Source organism: Nothoprocta perdicaria, unplaced genomic scaffold, assembly GCF_003342845.1.
Source record: "Nothoprocta perdicaria isolate Ctin4 unplaced genomic scaffold, notPer1 scaffold_321, whole genome shotgun sequence".
NCBI lineage: Eukaryota > Metazoa > Chordata > Aves > Tinamiformes > Tinamidae > Nothoprocta > Nothoprocta perdicaria.
In genome coordinates, this window is record NW_020455557.1 from 12,863 (window position 1) to 35,617 (window position 22,755).

Genomic DNA, 22,755 nt, shown 5'->3' on the forward strand with positions numbered 1-22,755 from the left:
CATCATAACCATTAAGAGGCTCAGAGGCCTTTGCTAGGTGGTTTACATTAATACTACCACTTAAAAACATGAAAATACAGAACGTTGGAGGAAATAGGAAATCTGGAAGAAGAGCTGCCTTGGATGCAGCTCCCTGCTGGCACTCGCATGGAAATCCTAATGCTGCCAGCGCCAGAGGCTCTCGCGCTGGCACATTCCCTCCTGCAGAAGGGCAGAAAAGCCTTTACCCCAGGGCGGGGAAAGCAGCCAGTGTCACAGGGCCCTGTCACCCGGCGGTGGCTGCTGCTGGGGGCACTGCTCGAGTGGCCATCAGTCTGTTTTCTAGGCCACTTCTTGCAGTTCTTTGAGAGCTCTGGATCCCAAGTCACTTCCAGTATAAATGTGTACACATATGTGCCTGTATGATGTCGATCTATCCATGATTCATGGGTGTGAATGTGTGACTCTGCATTTAAATTGGCTTCTGGGTATCAGGCACTCCATTACAGCTACATAGGAAATTCTAGAGGCAATTTGCCTTGACTTCTCTCTCTCTCTGGCTGTAAATTATAGCCTGATGTTCAGCTTTGAGACTTAAATCTTTTMTGTTTTTTGGAGAGTGAAAATGACTCCATGTGCAGTGGGCAGCAGGTTCTTGCTGTAAGCCAAGGCCTTGGGCAGTTCTGTATTTTCAGTGTGGCCGGGGACATGGCCTTGCGCATCTCCTCTGCGCAGCAGCAGGCCCTGCAAAGTTGGAAACTGGTGGGGACTTAAAATATAGTCTTCTGCGTCCAAGTGAAAATCTCATTGTGAGTTATGTTGGCTTGGAAAACGTAATTCATATATTCACTTGCTTGTTTTAGTAGAGGATTTAAATTAATGGTGTCTCGCTCCTCCACTGGAACAGCATATGCTGCGTAAGCAGGGAGACAGGAGGCTGCAAATCCATTCCTGACACCGTGATATGTTCAGGCTTAGGCAGCCTGAGGTGGAAGTGAGAGGCCCTCAGCGCGGGGCGCCTGCAGCAGCCAGGAGCACCGAGCAGGTCCTTGCTCCCTTGGAGGCTCTGCCTGTCCCCCAGGAGCTCCTGGCCTCCTGCATGGGGTTTCCCTGGCACCTCCTTTCAGCCCACCTGGAGGAGGCTACTGCATGGGAACAGTCATGGGGACAGCATCAATATCTGTGTGGAAAGCTATCCAGAAAGAGGGCTGAACAGGTGGAGCTCCTTGTAACACAGGGTGGTTTCCACGTACTCCTAGCTGGAACACAGAATGAAAGTCACCAAGGCATTTCTGAGTACCAGCAACTCCTGAATTCACTTACTGCAGAGCTTTGCCAGTTCTACAGTGAATCAGGTGTTTCTCAGAGAGCTGAAACCTAGAAAACCAACCAAGCTGGCCATTCTGTCTGTATAAAATGCAGTCTTGCTTTTTATTTAAAGGGTGTGGGGTGAAATTAGAGCCAAGCTTCATGCTACAGAGTCACATTTGAGTTAGCAGCACATCCGTGGTTTTGCTTTCCTGAGCAAAACTTTTCTCCCTGGGCATTTCCTTTAGTAGTCTGGGTAACTTTTCTGTTACTCTGTGTGTACCCTTTGCTGAGGGCTTTTTAGATCTACTGTTGGGTGATAATTGTCCCAWCTTAAGTGGGATTCAACTTTCAGTCTGCCTTTCTGTCTGTCTTCTCCTCAACCACCAAGAGCTTAAAAGCTCATTTCCTTGTGTGTCCACCAGCCAATCTGTTTTAAAAAGGCAACAGTGTGTGATATAGATAGGGCATTAGACTACAGAGTGTTTCTGGTGGCACGTGGAGACATTCTTGAGAGCTTCTCGGTGGGCTTCCCTGAAGTCTTGCCCCTTCCCTGGCCACCCATAGGAGCAGGGACAAACGCTGTATTTGGATCCAGCTGGCATGCACAGAGGCTGCTGCTGTGAAACCGTGCAGCTGAACATGGCAAATACTTGGCTGACATGCAGCAAAAATSCCTAACACCTCTTATGAATAATTCAGAACCTCTATCAAAATCCCAAACCTGCAAGGGAGTGCAGTAAGCACTGTCAAAACCAATATTCATTGTGTGCTTTTCTGTTTTGTGCCTTTGGTGGTGTTGTGTTTTTTTTTTGTTTTTTTTTTTCTCTCCTAGGGTTGCTTGGCATTTTTTCCTTCTGCATTATAGTCTTACACAGAAACCTTGAATTAGACTGCTCGTAATATTAGCATCGTTCAGCACTTCAGCATGGGGCTGTGATTGTGCATAGGAACAAGAGGAGCTGGGAGGAACCTAAGGTGCAAAACTGGGACTGGGAAGAGCCGGGGAGTCAAATACTTGGGTGTTGGAGCTCCTCATGGAAGCACTCGAGTAGCAGTGAGCGGCAGGGGGTTAGCTGGGAGCCCGGCAAGCCTGCGTCTGGTGACAGGATGTCCCTTGAGTCRTGTGTTTGAAATGGAACTGGGTGGAAAGACCAGCCCAAAAGGCTACTCGTGGGCACGCGGGCTGCACAGTGCAGGTGTGGGAGCTCTCCTGCTAACCATCTTTGTGTTTCTGCCTTCCCTTCCAGGTGCAAGTGGGAAGTACACCTCAGGACCAAAGAATCGTGGGCTACGTTTCCTGTACTCACTTGCAAGCTCTCGCAGGTACCGTCCCCATTGGCTTCTCTGCCCTTTTCTCTGTCCYGAGTCTGCATAGGGGGTTCTGTGCACGCACAGCAAGCGATGCCCTCCAGTTCCGCACGGCATGGGCTGCACTGCAAACAGCTGTGAGCTGCAACGGGAAAAGGACAAGCAGCCCTGTCACCCCTCTGCACTTGTCAGTCTCGCACTAACTAAGCATTGTAAGAAATAGTAAAAAACCCCTAGAGAGAGTTTTCCCTTTGCTCCCTTCTAACTAAATGGCTTTAGTTTAGCTACTTCAGCTAAACACATCACTACCATCATTAGTCATATCACAAAAGAATGACCATTAACAGCATTTATCAGCCCATACTACCAATGTTACCACATAATCTAAAACATCTCTGTATGTAACAGGGATTTATCAGAAGAAACAGCTGAGATGGTTGTTCTATCAGAAATCAGTGGTAGAAAGAAGCCCAAATTATCTGACCTACCGATTTCATACTTAAATTGCTAGCAAGTTACTATGCTTATTTAAAAGTTTTGTTGGTCGTGTTTTTCACTGACTTATCTTTAAAAAGAATGTGAAAATGTTCTGTTTCTGTGGCTGATGTGGCTGAGATGTGTGGATTCCAGCACTGCTCATGCCAAAGCTGGAAATGCCTATTAGCTCTCTGTCCATCAGGCTGTGGGTAGGCCTGTTCCTCCTCAACTATCTTAGCAACTTTCACAACCCTGTTTTATGAGAGTATCTCAGCACTTAGCTCTCTCTTTAATGTCAGTCCTCAGAGCAAGACAGAGTGAAGAAGGCTGCTATAGATGAGTAGCTTTATCTCCATTTTACAAACCAGATCTGGAGACGTGGGGAAGGGAGAAGATCGTAACATGATGTTTTATATTTAATTTCATTTTTTCATGGTCGTTATGCATACTTGAGAATACTGAATCAAGAAATCTTTCTATTCTAGTAGTTGGTCTGAGCACTCACTAATTGGCACGCGTTTGAAATCTGCGTGCATGTGTACAGAAAATTTTCCTTGCATCTCTTCTCTCCTTTGCATCAAAAGTATCAGCCCTAGACTTGCAGTAGGCATTAACAAACTTTTCATTCCTCGTCAGATGAAAATTTAATTGGGACAGAGGTGATTCTTGCATGCAGTCCAGCTGGGGAGTGGGATGCAGGACTGCCCGAAGGCAGCACCACGCGCCCACCGCAGCCTTGGGCCATGCAGAGGTGCTGCCCGCTTTGCAGCTGGGCTCTCCCATGCAGCCAGGTTACTGCAGGCAGAACCTGGAACCTGCTGCGCGTTTTCTGGGTGCTCCAGTTACAGGGAGACAGACTTTGGAACAGAACTGACAGTCCCTCAGGTGCGCTAGAAAGACTGGATAGTTTTAGAAAAGATTCATGAATTTTTCAGCTACATTTCAACAGTGTAGCAGCCTGTATTTTTAACTCTGGAGCTATGCTAATGTACTGCGAGATTGCTGCTGAGGAGCTGAGGTTGGTTGCTGTTCTAGTTTGGGTTATAAACCTCGGGGTTTAGTTCTGATACATTTTACTCCCTAGTCATGTATTCTCAGGTGGACTTTGGTAATCACACTGTAAAGTCCTAAAATATTAAAGAGGAAGAGAAAAAATGTTCTGTTCTCAAAGTCATTCCGAAGTTTCTCCACAGGTAAAACACAACCTTTCCTTTTTCTACTTAGAATTTTGCTTCACATTTTGAGGCTCTCCTTGTTCAAGATACATTCAAACAGAGACAAAGACTTAAGAGCCTGAATGTGTTTTGATATATCATATTAGTTTATGTAATGAAATGGAAAACTGAAGCTCCTAGCAGTCTGGCAGAGCTGTGCTTTCTGATTTGTATCATCCACTTCACAACATTTCATACATTTAAAAAAAAACTGTCCAAAAAACAGTTCAACCATATAAAGATGGGGTAAAAACAAGGCCAGTTTAAAAGGTTAATTGTTTAAATCATCCTGTCACACATGGCTGAGTGTAATTTGGCTCCCTTCTAGGATACACAAACTTACTTTTGATGGCTCTGGTAATTACATGAACATAGAAGGGAAGGGATCCAACTGCTTGTGGTCAATAAGGAGCTGCCTCTGCAAGAGATGTGCTGGCTGAACACTGTTCTGAGCAGTTACTATTTGTTTTACAGCTGACGTGCACCTTCAATAAAATTTTAGAATTAGATGTAAATTACCAGCTTAATCCTGTACCTATTACACAATGTTGCTCTGAAGCAGCTCCTCATTTCCACTGTGGAAATAGCTGCATTTCAGTGACAAATTAAGGGATCCTGTAATGAGACTTGAATGTAATTATTTTCCAGGGGGCTGTTAAGTTTATATGGTTCTTTTATGTCTTTCAATTAGCCAGTGATTAATGCTGTGAGCAGGTTTGGCTGCCTGGGAGCCACCTACCTCCTAAGTGCCGTTAAATCAGGCCTTGGGAAGACCCCCCCAAAGCACTGAGCGCCAGCCTGCCCCCGCTCAGCAGTGTGCCAGGCACCATCCCCTGAACTCCCTCGTGGCTCAGGCTGCACAAGCCCATGGACACAGTTAGTAGAATTCAGGTCAGCAGTGGGAGGGATCCACAGCGTTTGAATTCCCACTGGTGCCGTTTCAGGAACGCGCCACGTTAAACACCCCCAGGCAGGGATTCTACATATGTTTCTGCAATAGCCAAGCTGGACTCAGCACCGTGGTGATGTACCCTGCCCTTGCCCTGTCCTTGCTTGTGCTAACGCAGCTGTTTTAGTGTTGCCCTGCACTGGAGAGCTGGTCTAGCTGGAAAGTTATCTGGTAGGATGAAGTGTGTGTGTGTGTGGGGGGGGGTTGTCTTCTGCCTCCGCAGCCCAGGGAAAGGTCTGTGTTATAGGTCCGAGCTGGGGGTCTCCTTGCCCCGCTGCTGGATTCTGCTGTTGTGCTTGGAAAGTGCTGCTTTTGTAACTAGGCCTTGCACTTAGCTCCCTTATCCTGCCCAGATTCCCCCGCCTCGGTACCTGTGGCCCTCGTCAGTGCTGGGCGCTCTCCCTTTCTGCCCCAGGCAGGCCGGCTGGCTGCTTTTCCAGCAGCCTGAGGGTTCCTCCTGGTTGCACCTTCTGTGGCTGTGGCCAAAGCAGGGCGTCCTGCTCATGCATGGTATCAACCTGCACTGCTCAGGGCAGGATTTGACTTGGGAGTTTCCAAACCTAATGGAAAAAGGCAGCTCTGATTATCCCATCAGGAACAAGGCCACAGGGCTTCTTGGTGCTGGCTGAGATTTCCCACACTGCTTTGTCATCCCTTCATGTAAAACTGGAAGCTGAAGGGAACTTGCAAAGAACTCAGCTACGCCGATGGCAGAGACCAGTCACAACACAATTACTTGTAGTTTTCCAGACCAGTTATTGAAGGAAAAGAAAACAAAACTGCAGAGCAATTAGTGCACATCCATCTCCTCTGGTTAATCATTGGTGATACTCAATCAGAGCAGTGATTCTATGTGAACACTTAATTGGAGCTGAAGGCTGGAAGAAAGAGATGGTGAACGCTGGAGTTGGAAGGTGGTTCCTAGTTCCCTTTGCCTCCTGTTTGCAGGTGCTATTTCACTTCAGCAATAGGCACTTTATGAAACATCTTTTCCACTGGTGGTTCTGAATTCAGGTTTGGCTTCTCCTCTACTTGGCTGTCTGATTAGTTCAGTTAGCTCCAAAGTCGTCATCACTGTGGCCTGTAAGTCTGAGCCTCACTAGCCCTTTTGCTTCTAGACATGTAGGGCCTGTTGTGAAGCTGCTGGAAGCTGGAGAGCCTCAGCTGAATAGTCATCTCAGACAATAACTGCATTCAAGTTGCACTGAAGGATCCTTTTATCTGCCCTTGAACTGTTGCTCGCTGGACTGCACAYAGGACAGGTAGCTGCTTCTGTGACCTCTAGTGGAGAGAGGCAGCGGTGCCGCTGGGGAGGAGCAGCGGTCGCTGCCCGCAGCTGCCTGTCAGGAGGAACGCAAAGGGCCTCTCTCTAGAGCTGCAGGGCCGCTATTCTCCTGTAGTCCTGAGGCTGTGCAGCGTGCSGTGCTTCTAATCCCAAAGTTAAGGACTCTTGCCAAGTGAGGTGCAAGCCACTATGTAGTCACTGCTTTCCCCTGCCTTTCCAGTAATGGCATTGCCTGTTACAAGACACACCTTGTGATAACGTGTTTTGTTCCTTTTTCTCAAAAGTTTTCTGAGCAGTTACTATTTGTTTTACAGCTGACGTGCACCTTCAATAAAATTTTAGAATTAGATGTAAATTACCAGCTTAATCCTGTACCTATTACACAATGTTGCTCTGAAGCAGCTCCTCATTTCCACTGTGGAAATAGCTGCATTTCTGATAATTTTACCTTTATGCATTTCAGTTAAGTGGGTTTGCTGTGTTCTTCTCACTGAGCTGCTCCTGGTTGTTGCCTGAGTTTCCTGACCTCATAAGTAATTGCTCTGTTTTATCCTTCCCCTAGTGAAGGACTGCTATATATTTCACAGAAGACACAAATGAAATCTTGACACTTAATGGATGGAAAGGCCATCTTACACATTTAAGCAATTCATATAATCAGGGCTTTGTGGGGAGCAAGATTAGTTGCTGTGCTCTTGTGAAAAGACTCCAGGCTAAAAGTTGGGTCAAGAGGAAAGTGCTGGTGCGTGGAGATAAGGAAGATTCAGATGCTGCAGAAACATCAGGGCCTGGCGTGACCTTCACTGTACGTCTGAATGAGGTGCGTCAGGAACGAGGCAGCAGGGACTGTTCAGCTTAGGGAGGGGAAGGTTCTCCATGTGTTTAAATACCTGCTGGCAGCGTCAGCAAGATGGGGGCAGCCTATTCTCAGGGTTAGAGGCAACAGGCACAGGCTGAAACACAAAGAATTCCTTTTAAACAGAAGAATAAAAACTTTCTTTACTGAAAGGGTGACTGAAAGACAGATAAGGATTTCAGACCAGAAAATCCAGATGAGGATCCAGACCAATGACCCTGCCTTGGTGTTGCAGGGATGTTGGTTACACCATCTCTAGAGGCCCTCGCAAGCGTCGGCCGGCCTGTGAGTCCCTTATTTCATCTRTATCTGTAGTTGAGCAGAACATATGTGTCGGTCACGCGCACGTTTTGGGGTCACTGTCACCTGCTCCAGGCTGTCATTTATTCCATGCGACCTATTTTTTGGGCTTTTGTCTAGCTGCATCTTAAGTGCAGGGCTCTTCTTGTGGTAAGCACTGTATCAGTATGTTTGCTAGCAGCTTTTATTAACATGCGAAGTGCAGTTCTGCACTTTATTTGCACCGTCATAGCAAGGGATGCTCCCAAGAATACATCAGAYTCTCGAGCTGCGTGATTAGCTGTGTTATTAGCTAAAATGGATGTATCTGTTGGTAACTAGAAACTGCAGATCTGGGAGTAGTTTCAGAAAGGACTTGTACTAGCTTGCATRTTACATCCCAAATGGTACAGATTTGTCAGGAATAACTGATGAGTAGAAGGGAAAAAAAAATCAGATTATTTGGCAGTGGAATTAAATGTCTAAGGAGATGAGTCAGTGTCAGGATGTACTTAAAGCTCTCTCCCTAGCCATGTTCTTTTCAATATTTCATTTAATTACTGAGGATTGTATCAAGTCATGTTTAGTGGAACATTTCTGGTGCACTTTGTATTTAACTGTTACTAAAACTTCCTTATTCTTGAAAATCCAGCCCTGCACAGGTTAAGAACAGTAGCAAAGAGTAGTCTCGATGCCTGAACTTATTTCTGTGCCCTAGGGCAGTTGCTGTGCCCAGAGCTCCCACTTTAAAAGTCCACAAAGTGCTGGTAACAGCTCCAGCTGAGTGCAGGACAAGCAAGCTCTAAGGAGAGATGTGACCTCCAGCCCAGTAGATCCCAGGTGGCTGGTTTTAAGGATGGGGCTTAGAAGGAGGGGCTGCTGTGAGCCAGCCCCTTGCCAGCACTGCCAGCTCTGCCCCTGAGTTCTTGCATGCAAATCATTTTGCCGCCTCCGGCAGTTGCAGGATCCTGCTAGTTACCATTTACATTATTTCTTTGTTTATCGCCTTAATATAAGTTAAGCTGAATTTAATGACCCATCTTGTTTAGAAATATCCAGAATTTGAACCTTTGTTATCTGTTCACTTATGTATTAACAAGCACATYGCTTCCAGTCTTACGATGCTAAATCCACAAGGAGGTAGTTTTCTATCCTGCTGTAGCATAAAACTAGCATTCAATTTGATATTTTTTTTTCATTAATCTCCCAGTGAGGTATTAGATGAGGGAAGTATTACTGCTGCCATGTCAAACTGCTCCCATTGGTGCGGGAGCATCGGTCCTTCAAGGAATGCTTTATCCCTTTAAAATTAGGTAAAGGATGCTTAAACGCTCTAGGTAAATAGAAGCTTTCTAAAAAGTACCTGTCTGAAACTTTAACAACCTAAGTATCATTGAACATCTGCCTTCGTAATCTGCAGAGTATAATCTGTAAGCAGGAACTATCATCTCTTGGGTTTGTTACACRTATTAGAAAAAGAGAATGTGCAACAACTTCTTTTTCCTTTCCTATAAAAAAAAAAAAARCTTGAAAATGGTAACTGACTTACAAGAAGTTTTTATGAAGAAGCAAAGTTTTGTATGTGCAGAGTTAAATAACCACCATCTCCATAGTAAGTGACACTGAAAGTGGCTTTAGACAAACACACCTATGCTATTTTTGATTTTTTCCCCACCTTTTTAATAGCTATTACAATGCAGTGAGGCTAATATAAATTTCAGTCAGAGTGATGTTGAGCTTGCTATTTTCTTCTGATTGCTGTGGTATTTAAACATGAATCTTTGTTTTATTTTGAAGAAAAGCAATGTTGTTCTGATTTGACATTTATCACTCCAACAAACAGAAATCATAATTATTTCTAAAATGTCTTTCTGCTCCTTTCTCCCACATCAAGCTTTTACTAGCTCTCTTAAAATAATTACAGCAGTTATTTTTTTCCTCAGACTTAATGTCATGCCATCTGCTTGAAATAAGATAGTTGATCTAATTAAAGGGTTGGTTTATATGTCAAGTAGCTTTACAAACTGAAAAATATTTAGTAATCACTCAGTCTCAGCCCTTTCATAGTACTTCATAAACCCAGGCACATCCTTGATCTGTAGCCTGCTGTTAAACTTGAAACTGGCAAAAAGGATCCGGTTCCTTGTTTCTGAAGTACTGCCTACTTAAATCTATATCATATATACACCTTTAAAAATATGGAAATACTTTCAGTTTGTCATTCTTGAACATGAATAAAACCGTTCCACCTGTAGATTACTAAAGCAGCAGTATGATGAACAAGTTCGTTTTTCTTCTTTACATACTAGGAAGGAAACAAAGAAAGAGTAATCATTATACCCTGGAGCACGCATGCCAGTTTGGGCATAAGTAGCATTTAACACTGACCTCCTATTTACAGATCTAGCGCAGCCCTCCCTCCTCCTGTGGCCCAGAACATCACCATTCCACTGTCTGTCTGGGCAACAGGTCACTTGTCTCTCTATTTCTTTAGAAGTGCTTAGTGTGATTCCAGGAGATACTTAAATCATCAAAAAATGACGACTTCCAATGAAGTTTAACTATGCAGCATGTCATGCTAGTATGCTGTTATTCACACCATTGCTTAGCAACTAATCTGACTATTTCATTAGAGACATAAATGATGATTTTTAAAAGGGGACTGTAAAAAAAAGGGAAGTATTTATGTCTTTCTAGTTTGCTTTAATCTCAGTATTCTCTGAATTGAGCAGATGAGATTTGGACCCAGCTCTGCAGAGACATCTAGACCAATTTTGCTGGAAGCACTCAGGCATTCTGAGCACCCAACCCTAAAATGCACATTTTAAAATGAAAATGAAATATTTCTTGGAACACCTTTGTTTGCTGCAGGAGATACTACTGTTCGATGTGAGCAACTGGATATGCTTCAAGATTGGCTGTCTGAATTCAGAAAATCTACCTCCTCCTCCAGCACAGCCAATCCCGAGGAGCTGGTGGCTTTTGATGTCATCTGTGGAGATCTCAACTTTGATAACTGCTCCTCTGGTAAGATGAGCTTTTCCTGCTTTGTACCTATGCTGGTAATAATAGAGCAGTTCTTGGTATTTTTCCTCTTGTGGATAGTTGCARTGTATACAAAGCCATGTCTGACTGTTGCAACTGTACCTAGGGAAAGACTTAGGTGCTATTGAAGCCATTAAAAGGGGGATGAGGCTTTTGATGACTCAGGGAGACCATCTCTCACTCTCAGACTCTGCCTAGCTCTCAATAAGGCTGTATTTTAAGGTACAAAGGGCTATTTCTGACTTGCAGTAGTAAAAATAGGGAGATTCAGGGGGTTTACTTCATTTGTTTAGACGTGCTCTGTGACACCTAGAATTTAGTTTACTAACTAAACTAATTTCAGCAGCTTTGATAAAGGCAGACAGAAGCTTAGGGAATCCTGAGCAGACCCAACTCCTGCCCTGTGACGCATAATGTTGTTGAATGGAGGCTCAGATGGATGAGTAGCCTCGGGCAAAGACAAGGGGCTGGAGAAGCTGCTGCAGAGTGTGGAGTAGCGTGTGGACAGCAGAACCTGAGCGCCAGGGAGGCCAGCAGCACTAGGGAGCGGAGCACAGAGAGGAACAGACGGGGAGCGGCCCCTGCCTGGGAAGCCTTGGCTCTCTGACCTGCACTACCTGCTAGAGCGGAGTCGGGCTGCTCCTGGCACTGGGCTTGCTAAGGCAAAAGAGGCGCAACAATCTGCTTTTGCAAACAAAAAGTACAACCTTTACAGCTATTACTTAAGAGGATTAAAAAGTACGTTGTAATAATTCATTTTATTTCTACATTCTCTACAGCTCATTTACTTTTCTCCTCTTTAAAATTCACTCAGCCTGGAAATTGAAATTAAGTTGGCTATTTCTTTTTTTTTTTTTTTTTWTTTKTAGCTTACTCTGTTTCCTAAACATTCAGCAAGATTAATGCTTTGTTCTAAGGCTGTCTCCTCCTTTTTTAAATTATGTATTGCTTTACAGAGATTCGTTAGCATTGCAAAGAACAGAATGCTTTTACGGCAATTTTTTTTAAACAATAATCAGCTTTTTGTAAATCTGTATACAGTTCTCAGTATTGTTTCCCTTTCCACTGACTGACATGGTAGATGATTTTTTTTTTTGTACTACTGACTATCAAGTTTTCAGAGATCTCCAGGCTTATGAGTGATCTTATACTTAGCATAAATTTTCAGCAACTTGTTTTTCCCCAGTGTCAGCAAGCATTATCTCAACATTAGTACAGTGAATTCTCATTTATCAGGGCCATTATTAGAAAGTTGTCTTTAATGTCAGGTTGCTGTGGAGTGAATTATGTAAAATTCTTTTCTAGTCTTAAAGCATAACATAAAAAGCCTTCTAGTCACAGAGGTGGAGTTCATTTTGTGAGCTGTGGCTTTTTAACCATCATTGCCATAGTAAATTAATCATGAAAAGATTTTAATCTGTCTCCTCTTTGAGGGAACTTTTATAGACATATCCTGTAAAGAGGGAAAGCTTGGAGAAAAGCAAATTGCACAGAATTTATTGTAGAGTTTAATTTATAGAGATTAAATAAATCAATTGGCCGTTCAGGCTGAAAGGAAAATTCTTTGCACTGCATACCTGGAAAATTTGGGTAAATCTCATCCTCTACCACAGCTCCAAGATACGCTAGTAAATTTATTTTTCAATCTCCTGTGATTATGAGGATCTTCAAGAACAAAAACTAGCTAGGGGTAAAAAATTAAAATAATAAAAAACAGCTAGAAACCGTACATGTAATGAGGCAAATAGGGGCACATCATTTTCTTTGGATGTGGTAACTGAGGGACAAGCTCTATTAATGATGCAAAAATGCTTGCAGCAATTAATGCTAAATATTTCTGTAAGCCATGTCATCACTTGTGTTGCTCTTCCATGTTAACAGGGAGCGGCCAACAGCTTTCTCACTCAGCAACAACACTGTTTAGCAGAGGACGCTTGATTTGCTGCTTAAATAAGTGGGCTAAGCTGCAGTCTGTCTAATCTGCCCAAGAACCAGGTCATGGCTCCAAGTTTTGTTGCTGACTTTAAGGCAGCCCATTCTGTGCATACTTACAGATACTGTTGCCTTGGCAATAGACACAGACAAATAGCAGCTCCAAGCACAGGTGAATATTCCAGTGATCCCAAGAGAAAACTTCAACTGTTGCTAAGAAATGTAAAGGGTGGAAGGGCTACAACAAAGAAAGCCATTATTAAGGAATATTATTGCCAGTCTTTGTCATTTTAGGAGGGAAAAAAAAAAAGTGTAGCAATTGGTGTTCTCGGGTCCTATTTGTGCTTATTCCTAGGTATAATGATCACTTAAAGAGCATGCACACAAGAATTTCCTATGTTGCTCATTGCCTGAATTTCAGGCAATCTGATATATTAAATAATCGCAGGACTTGGATGCACTGTATGACTTGGAATATGTTAAAGACAAAACCAAACAGATTAATCTGAAAGCTAAGGAGCTGATTATATTTAGGACCGCTTTAATGCTGGTGATAATAGCCCAATGAAATATCTCTCTCATACCTAACTATTATAATTTAAAAAGCATTCAGTGAATTCTTCAGAAGCAAGTAAAGTCCCAGCTTTTGTCTTCCAGCTTACCAAGAGATATGTGTACAGCGGCAAGCAACCTATAAGCTGCTGTTGTGAAGTTCTCCATTGTCTCATCTTGAGAATCGTCTTGTATTAGCATAAATAACACAATGCTAATGTGAGGATAAGGAAGTATGTTAGAAAACTTTCATTTCAGTTTACTGTTAAAAGCTATTGGAAAATGTCTAGAAAAAAAATTGTAGGAAAGCACTCTTATTAGCAACATTTTGCTGGATTTCTGGTTAAGATAAAATATTGAAGTGCAGCAGACGTACACAGCTATTTTGAGTCAGTCTGCCTGCCACATTGTGGATATGAGGAAAGTGTGTGTGTGTGTGTGTGTGTGTGTGTGTGTTTCTCATGCCTTCTTTCTAAATTAAAAAAAGAGCAAACAACAAGCAAGAGGTTTTTGCTTATTTGCAATGTGAAATAGAAACTGTTCTTGCCCCCTAAGAACTGTTCAGAAACTATATAAAACATAGTCAACATGGCTATAGAACACTCTTGACCAAACGAACACTAGCAGGCACAGACTGGGAAGGCAGGCTTGCCTCCTCTGAAGCACTGCTCACAATCTACACTGCGCGACCCCTTTGCCTTTTCTTTGCTCTTTCCCTGCAGAGGACAAGCTGGAGCAACAGCATTCTCTGTTTACACACTATAAAGACCCGTGTCGAATCGGTCCTGGGGAGGATAAACCATGGGCAATCGGTAAGATGTTCTCTAACTACCTGTATGTGATCAAAACTCGTTCTCATCTGTCACAGACACAGCAGCTGCAGGCAGCAGGTAGTGCAGCTAATGAGTGGTGACAGTGTGGTAGAGACTCAGTATTTGCGAGTGGTCTTTCTCTGTCACAATAATGTATAGTTTGTAGCCTCAGCCCTGTCTTGTTACGGCAATCAAGATCCAAAACCTCTGTCCACGTTTTGGAATGAATGTGGGACTTAGCCATTGAGTTACTTGAATGCCTCCACACACCTATTCTGCTTTAAAATAGATACTTTGCAAAAAAAAAAAAAAAAAAAAAAACTATTTTTGTACTTTCTGCATCCAAGGAAACTCTGCAGGTTTTGATCAGAACATTCCCTGGGTGTTGCAGGGGTGCTGGAAGGGAGACTGTAACAAAGCAGTTGAACAACATTAGCAGCTCCTAGAGTTCATCTTAGAAAAGCTGGAATTCTAATTGGACATCCTAGGGGAAAGCTAATACTTGGTGTAAACCTTCACCAAATTCAACAGAGTTGTACCAGGAATGGCTGTCCCAAAGATATCAAAGTGAATGTGGAACTGTGCAATATTGTGGCTGTAGCCACTCATAGAAAACAAAGAAAAATCAGACAGGTTGGGACTGAAGAAGCTGAAGCAGAAGCTATTTGCTTTTTCTAAACTCTCAGTCTCTAAACTCTCTCAGTCAGGAGAGTCCCTTTTCCCAACATTACGCACCCAGCTGTAAGACCTCCTGCGGGGGCAGGTAGCAGGAGTGCCCAGAGAGTCATGTTTCCCTCTCTGTCCACAGGTACCTTGTTGGATCCCGAAGGACTGTATGATGAAGAAGTGTGCACACCGGATAACCTGCAGAAGTAGGCATTGCTGCTCCTTACACACCTCAGAACATTCCTAAAAAGCTCACTGCTTGCTATTTAGCATTGCACAGGTTCACGGTGTTTAATGGTCCATAAGACATGTTTACTCAGTTCAGTACGGTGGAGAGGAAAAAAAGGGGAGGAAAAATGTCTGCTTCTCAAATTCTATTCGAATTTGCTTCAGTGAGTGAGTTGTTGATGAAAGCAGTTGCAGTCGGTGCCTTCATATTGCTAGAGATGCTCCTACCTGGACAGGCCCACGGGAATAGGACAAGCAACAGTAGGCGCTGCTGGAAAGGGCGCTGCCRACAGCTTGATCAGAGATCTCTCTGCACACAGTGAGTCCCATAGTCCTGGCACTCTCAACGAGCAACAGAAAGAAACATGGTTTTCCCTCAAAAAGAAGTTTAAGCTACCACCCCAATCCAACAACCAATTTCTCATGCTAGAAGGCCTGCAGAATTCAGTATCATTAAAGAAACAAAATCACAAATAAAGGAATTAAATAGCATGTCAAACAACTAGGAATAATACTGCTGAGCTTTTCACGGGTACCAGTCTATAATTACTTCCAAAATTTGAATAGTAGGAAACAAATCTTTGGTGTGATTTAACGGACTTAAGACAAATGCAAAAGAAATACTGTCTTGTGGAAGGTAACCTTGCTTGAATTAACTATTTTACATTTACACATAGTTGTACAGATGGTTCAGTCAGCACGCATACTAGGAATGCTACATTTACTTAGGCACAATATGTTTATCTTGGCATTTTAGTGTGCTAAGAAGTGCAATGCAGTGTATTATATAGACGTACTCCTTGTTGAGTACATTTGGTGATGCTAACCCTTAAAGTCATTTTATCAATTATATCAGATTTAAGTGAAGAAATTGAGTAAATATCTAGACATAAGGTCTAGATTTGTTTAGTGTATATTTAAAAAAAAACCTTTTTTTTGGTAGAGCAAGTCACGCTTTGCACATTCAAGAGCCTGCAAAATTTCCAGGCATTTCTATTCACGTGTTGAAAATATAGATTTACTGCATGTGAAAGATTTTCACATGTACTTCACATGAAGCTGAAGTAAGGTAATTTGGCTTCTACAATTAAGTTTGCAAATGCAAATCTGCATGTGGGTGTAACATTCTATTTTATGATTCTGAGAGCAGGTTTCAAGCTCTTTAAAAAAAAGATTTTTTTTTAAATGTTTTTAAGCAGCCTTTTGAGACCATCTGTCATCAAATTAGTTTGTAGATATTTTGTTTTATTCCCTGAAGAGTTACTTGTATTTAGCAATTAAGTTCCAGATACACGCGTGACTGATGGATAAATAGCTAGAGCATTTAAGAGTATTACTTGGGTTCCTTAGATACATCACCTCAAAAGGAGATCTAACTGGAAAGTATTCTTAAACTTTGGTAACAGTATATATATCTATAATGCTTTTGCTTACTAAAGAGTAGCTTTCCATTTTCTGCAATATGTGATAATCCTTTTAAATAGATTAAAAAAAAGAAAACCCTTAACAGGAATTTCTACTAGCTTTGTATTCAGATCTGCAGGGAAAACAGGATCTGCATGTTGAAGCTATTTAGAAGTTTCTTCATATTTGAGAAACCATCGCCCTGACGAGAGGCAGGAAGCCTCTTTTCCCATCTTTGCATCCGATCAGTTAATCTTGTCAATATTAATCACAGTAATTAGTAATAATCATAGAAATTGTTATATTTACATAAATCATAATATCTTACAAAATGAATTTCAGCATCATTAATGAAACCTGGCCTTTAAAACTTCTAAAGTGTTTTTATAAATGTCTTTTCTAACACACACAAATTAAGTGCTTGGAGACTATAAAGTGCTATTGAAGCATAGAAGCTGGGCAGCACTGCACAGCTAACAACAAATACCACTTATTTATGCAGCAAAACAGGGTACAGCCTAAAAATGATCCTTTCAGAAAGCTTTCAGTAATATATCTTGATCTAGTTCTAAAGCCATTTAAAACACCCAGTTACGTCAGCAAGAGGAAGCAGCATAAGCTCCCCAGACAATTATTTCTTCCTCAGCATTATTTCTGTAGTTTATAAATAAAACTAAGTAGTTGGCATTATTAAACTCATTAGTCCTTGAAAACAGTAGCACAACTTGCTCTTCACTATTTCTTTTTAGTACTACATACATTAAATATCAGGAGAGCAGACGTAGTACCAATAATGGGCAGGTTGTAACATGGGCTTAAGTTAAGYATTCTGGTTCCCCGAGGCATTCTGCTCTTGGTGCTCCTTTGTTCACTGCAGCTATGGGCAGCATTACCAACCTAAGCTGATCAGTCCAGCAGCTGCAGGACAGACAGAGCTTTTACACTTGCAGTTGGTAGACCAGTTTATGTAGGAGAGCCACTGTCAGCACGCTGGCACAGTAAATAAAGGCTTGGATTGAAAAACACAGCTGAGGAGACAGGCTTCACACTGCAGTTCTACTAGTTCTTTTAGATGGACATTACTTTTTCTAGGGGTTTCTGGAGAGAAGTGAACATACAATGGACGATGGGATGGGAGGAACAAACATTTAATGTGCTTGGCTTTTCTTTGTGAAACAGAGCACTGGAAAGTGAAGAAGGAAGGAAAGGCTACTTAGTCTACCCCACCAGCAAGAACCATGGTTCCAGTCAAAAGGGGAGGAAGGCATCATTGAAAGGAAATGGGAGGAGAATTGACTATATGCTTTATACAGAAGAAGGTCTCTACCTGGAATGGAAAGTGGTGAGTTTTATAAGAAAAAGCCATAATACATAGAACAAACTGCATTCCTGACTTTGCAAACATACAATGTGCCTGTATATTGTATGAAGTTTAGGGTGGTTCTAGTACAAGGCTTGTAGATATGCTGCCCTTCAAAACAAATGTTTATGTTCATTGAGTCTGCTGAAGTGTCTGACTGCTTTTACTATGCCTAGGAGAACCTGCTTAAGTTATAGGTCTGCAATATGCAGACAAAAGTGCTAGGCTAGAAGGAGGATTTGCAGTGTGTTATCTGATTCCTATTGCATGATCTTACCTTATACAGAATTCCACCAGGAAAATGAGAAACTAGTGCACACCTACTGACCATAACTCAACTGCAATTACTCTAGAGCGATATGCAATCTATACAGTAGTTCTGCACATGATACCTTGATCTGTCTGTGCTTTCCGCTTGCAGGGAATCAGAAGACATGCCAGCTTAGCAGCAAATTATTCTAGGGCTCCTGGTTTCAGATGTGCAGATGTCTCTCGTGCATCTGTGTGCAAAACTTGTCCTACATTCAAATGAACAGCAACAGAAATATTGAGATACTTTTGACTGAGAGTAGGCTTTTAATAAGGGTTATCATACAAGTGCTCTTGTCTGGGTAAAAACCAAATGTTTGGCTGAAAAGGCTAGATTATTTTGTCTGGCAGGATGCTAGTTAATGCTAGCTAAAAGGTACTTATAGAAATACAGTCTATTACCTATGCTTCCTGCAAACAATTATCAGAGTACTGGCAAAATAAATACCTGGCCAAGAGAAGGGGACTAGTACATTGTATAAGGAGAATGCTCAGGTTGCTACATGAAGTTTTTAAAAGCTGAGAAGCAAGTGGCTATTTCCCTCCAGAACTTTAACCTAAAGAGCCAGGCCTGTTTCAGGCCTTTATGGTCCTATATGTCTACTGATAATATAGTGAGATGGCTGTAGGAGAGGCATAAAAGGTGAAGCCTGAGGGGTAACAAGATGTYGTTTTTTGAGTTCCTTTTGCTTACTTTTTGTCTTCCTTCTGCAGGAAGTGGAAGAGTTCAGCTTTATTACACAGCTAGCAGGCTTGACTGACCACCTACCGGTAGCAATGCGTCTGATGGTGTCTACGGGAGAAGATGATCCCTAAAACCGACCAGCTTTGAGATTAGAAGAGGGAACCATTGACGATGTTAAGAAAAAAAAAAAAAAATTAAATCTGAACATAAGAACGAACRATTCTGGTGCCACATTAGGAAAGACAACCAGACCTGACCCAGGCTACACTCCAGAATGTACCAACAATAGAGGATATAAAAAGGGAAGAAATTGAAGGGGTTGTGGCCAAAAACCACTGTCACAAGTTGCTCAGGCAACACGGCAGGCCTGTATTACAATGCTTTCACTGTGGACCGAAAGGAACCAAGATGGAAGACCYAATTCCTTCTGAACCAGTGCCATTCTTATTAAAACATGTTTTTATACTAATATATAGCACAATTTAGTTTGTAATTAGTCTGTGAGTTAGTGCTGCTCAATGGTTTTTTGCATAATTTCTTTGTATAACTAAGAAGCTAATGCTTTTTTTTCTTTCTTTTTTAGCCTGTTAATGTTGTAGTAGCGTGCTTGCATCGGTAGCATGCGCCCGCACTGCATGCCACTTGGATAAAATAGTAAGATACCATGGGGAAAACAAGAATGAAAGTGAATTCAAAACTCAGAAACCAGCAAAAAGTAAGGCATTCTGGGACTGGCAAAGCCTTTTGTCATTACAAATGGATCTTAAAACCATTCTGCAATTTGCAGATGAAGTCTCTCAGATTAAAAATGCTTAAAAAATAGGAATTAGACTTTAAAACACAGTTCTACCATCCTATTCCAACTGTGTTCCCAGTGCAATTATCAAGTATTTTGTCTGAATAATGACTTCAGAATTGGGCCTTTAGTTTTCTAAGCACAAGTTAGTCTTTGAAGAAATACAGTTCCCCTGAAATGTCTGTTATTTCCTTCCCAAATGTGGGGCCGTTCTGAATTATGGTATGGGATGATATATAGTGTTACAGTGGCATTAGTAGATTCCTGTAGTACCATTGGTAACATCAAGAGTCAACATTCTGCCTTGCCTAGAAAGAGTACATGGGAAATAGCTTGTCAAATGCATGCTAGATATAGATTTAAMATAAATGTAAGTGACATTTTTGGAAAACAAGTATAGGACAATGTATGACTGACAAGGCAGGGTAAAGTAATACTTTCCAAAGGAATCCATACACTTAAAAGAGAGTAGCATGGCTAGTTTACAGCATAAATAGAAAAAAAAGAACTGTGACTCRCAGTGTTAAAGAGCTTCTGAGCAGAGGTAGGTTCACATCTCCGGGACACAAAAACTGTATTTGTTATGCACAGACTTTAATAGGGGTTCCTGTCATCTAATTAATATATTCTTTCCACTGCTGCCCTTTAATGTTGGGCTTTTCTCAGCAGTTTATCCCAATGTCCAGAGCTATTCAACCTCTGTCATCTTAACAGAAAAACAATGGAGAGCCAAGAGTCASACTCATAACTAGACTTCTTGGCATTCGGGGGGATTTAAGTTCAKAAGAGAGCAAAGGTGTTGCTAGAAGAACAAGATCCCTTGTTTTTTTAAACCAAGGCTTAGTTTCCTGGGCCTATTTTTCCCAAATGCCTGTGTTGAAGAAAAAGGAGAGTTAATATAAAACTCAAACTTATTCCTTTAAGTAAACTACATTTCCATTACACCGGCCACAAACATCCGAAGATCCTCTTGTTTTGGTTTAGTTTATCTGCTAGGAATAAGCTTGAGATATTTTAAGCTAAACTAATTTGAAATAGAAACCTCGGTCTGTACAGCCTCTTGTACTGGTTTGAATTAGCTACAGTTAATAGCAGAACTTTTGCTTATATCTACTTAAATCATTTCCAAGCAGAGAAAATCTTACCTTAAYAGTCATGAAAGTACTAACAGTCTTGGCTAATTCCAAGTAGGCAGTAAGGGTCCTCTTCACACTRTTCTAGTGTGTCTGATCCTGACATGTTTTATGCCTCCTTTTCCAGTCCTGGTCTCCCTTCAGCAGAGACTGCCTCCTACAAGCGTAGTGTGCCAAACCATGCAATAGTCTACACAGTGCAGCCCATGGAGACTCAAAAATGGAACCACACTCAGCTTCCCTTTTTGATAAAATTAGGAATTCAAGTTTACAGCATCAGAGACTTCAGTGTGCCATCCCAGTGCACAGTTCCCCACTTTGTATGTTTCTCTTTATACAGAGAGCGTGCATACGCGCAATATGTTTTTTCTGATTTCTTATCTCTTCAACCAGTTCAAGACTTGTACCTGAAACAATACTTTTAATCCTATTTTCTACCTTGCTTGTATTTTATTAACCTTTTTAAGAAAGAAAGCAAACAGTAGCAATTTGTGTGCTGTCCAGCAGCTCTTTCTCAGTCGTAAGATGAAATATACAGTACAGTATTTTTAATAGCTTTCCTAACAATGTAAATTACAATTTGATATCAACTTCACTGAGTATCAGTTGCAGTAGCTGAATTTGACACTGTGTGGGATATAATCATAGARCTCTACTGCCAAACAATCTTGCATTATTTACAGTAAAACTAATGTTGTCTAAATTTACTTYTACATTAGTTGTGACTTTGTGCCGACTAAAAACCAGGCACTTTTGTCAACCTTTTGAGATATGTTGAGAAATATTTTTTCAAAATTGAAGTAAACAGTTTTAGATTTTGATGTTCTTAGCTTTTTCAGTGATCAGGAAACGGTTAGTTGTAAAATGGTCTCTTTAAACAACATACTCGCACACACTTAACCAGTCTAGGTAGTTCTTACTAATTTACTGTCTTAAGGATCTAACTTGCAAGAGTGATGCTGGGAGGTTCAGCATTGTGGCACCATTGTACAAATGCTCCTYGCTTTTTTGCATTGACCCTGTGCCTTCTGATGCCTTGATATGCTTGCAGGAATTAGAGAGCACATCTACTGGTAAACTGTAAAGAATAGGCTTTTCTTTCTAGAAAACTAACATCCTGGAGAAATCCAGCTTGTCTTCACTACTCCTACAGTTCCAACTAGCTCACAAAAAATCATTCAGACAATAACTGTACTGACAGGATATCAATCATAACAAGCCTTAGACAGATACTATGTAATAGAATATTTGCATTAAAATAGAGAAAGGCAGAACAGCCCTAAGAAACTAAACCATGGATAGCTTTTCAGATGTCAATCCCACCTTGCCTAAGGACAGCATGACCCACTTTATTAGCTGCATGTTATTTATGAGAAATTTGAGTTAAACTTACTGTATTGTGCTTACCCCACTTTGTACAGGGATTTCATTTATCTTCAAGAAGTGGGTGACAATGCTATTCTTGGTTTAATAACCGCTGCTCACTGTGGAATCTGTAGATGAAGTGTCACCTGTTTTTACAGACGCTAGATAACACACACTAACAGCCTCTTCTGTTTCTCCTGTTCAGTTTGCTTCTTACAACACCRTTCAAGAACAACTGAACAAAAGACATTTACATGAGTACAGCTGAAAACAGGACCTTCCATAAAATTCATTGACGTCCAATCCTTGCAGTAGTGGTACCTTTAGATCACCACTAAAACACACCAACCTACAGAAAGGAGTACATCCCATTTCAGATGCACTCTGAGCCACCAATCTGTGCGCTCTTGATCTGAAGGGGGTACCCAATGCAGTGCTTCACATCACAGCTCAGCTGCTGAGGACAAGGATAGCAACACTCCGTGTGCAGCTCTAGGTTGCATGAAAAAGTGTTAACTCTAACTAAATAATCCAGGTGCTGGCCAGCTAGTTTTATCACTACCACAAATGGGATGTTCAACAGAAGTTGTCTAAAATAGCTGAACGTAAATGCCACAAACTGGCTTCAAGGGATACTTGCAGCCAGTGGAGGTGTGGACAGCTTTAGAGAAACCCTTGAGAAAGTTCTCACATGATGAGTTTACCTATCTTGTGCAAGTATTATTACAGTGTTTTGTCCCAGAAGCACTTCTGGCTAGTGTGCCAGGAGTCTGCTAATCCCTCAGTTTTACCTGTTAGATAAGACAGTAA

General features: G+C 41.7%; 1 protein-coding gene across 1 annotated transcript in view; it reads left to right on the plus strand.

Moving 5' to 3' along the window:
* Window positions 1–20,859, plus strand: part of SMPD3 (sphingomyelin phosphodiesterase 3) — a 31,322-nt gene extending 10,463 nt beyond the window's left edge. Inside the window, exons 2-7 of the mRNA XM_026043109.1 lie at window positions 2,538–2,613; window positions 10,530–10,685; window positions 13,910–13,999; window positions 14,808–14,871; window positions 17,477–17,639; window positions 18,681–20,859. Coding sequence (XP_025898894.1) covers window positions 2,538–2,613; window positions 10,530–10,685; window positions 13,910–13,999; window positions 14,808–14,871; window positions 17,477–17,639; window positions 18,681–18,782 — 651 coding nt within the window. The 3' untranslated portion in view covers window positions 18,783–20,859. The remainder of the gene's footprint in view (window positions 1–2,537; window positions 2,614–10,529; window positions 10,686–13,909; window positions 14,000–14,807; window positions 14,872–17,476; window positions 17,640–18,680) is intronic.
* The last annotated feature ends 1,896 nt before the right edge of the window (window positions 20,860–22,755 follow it).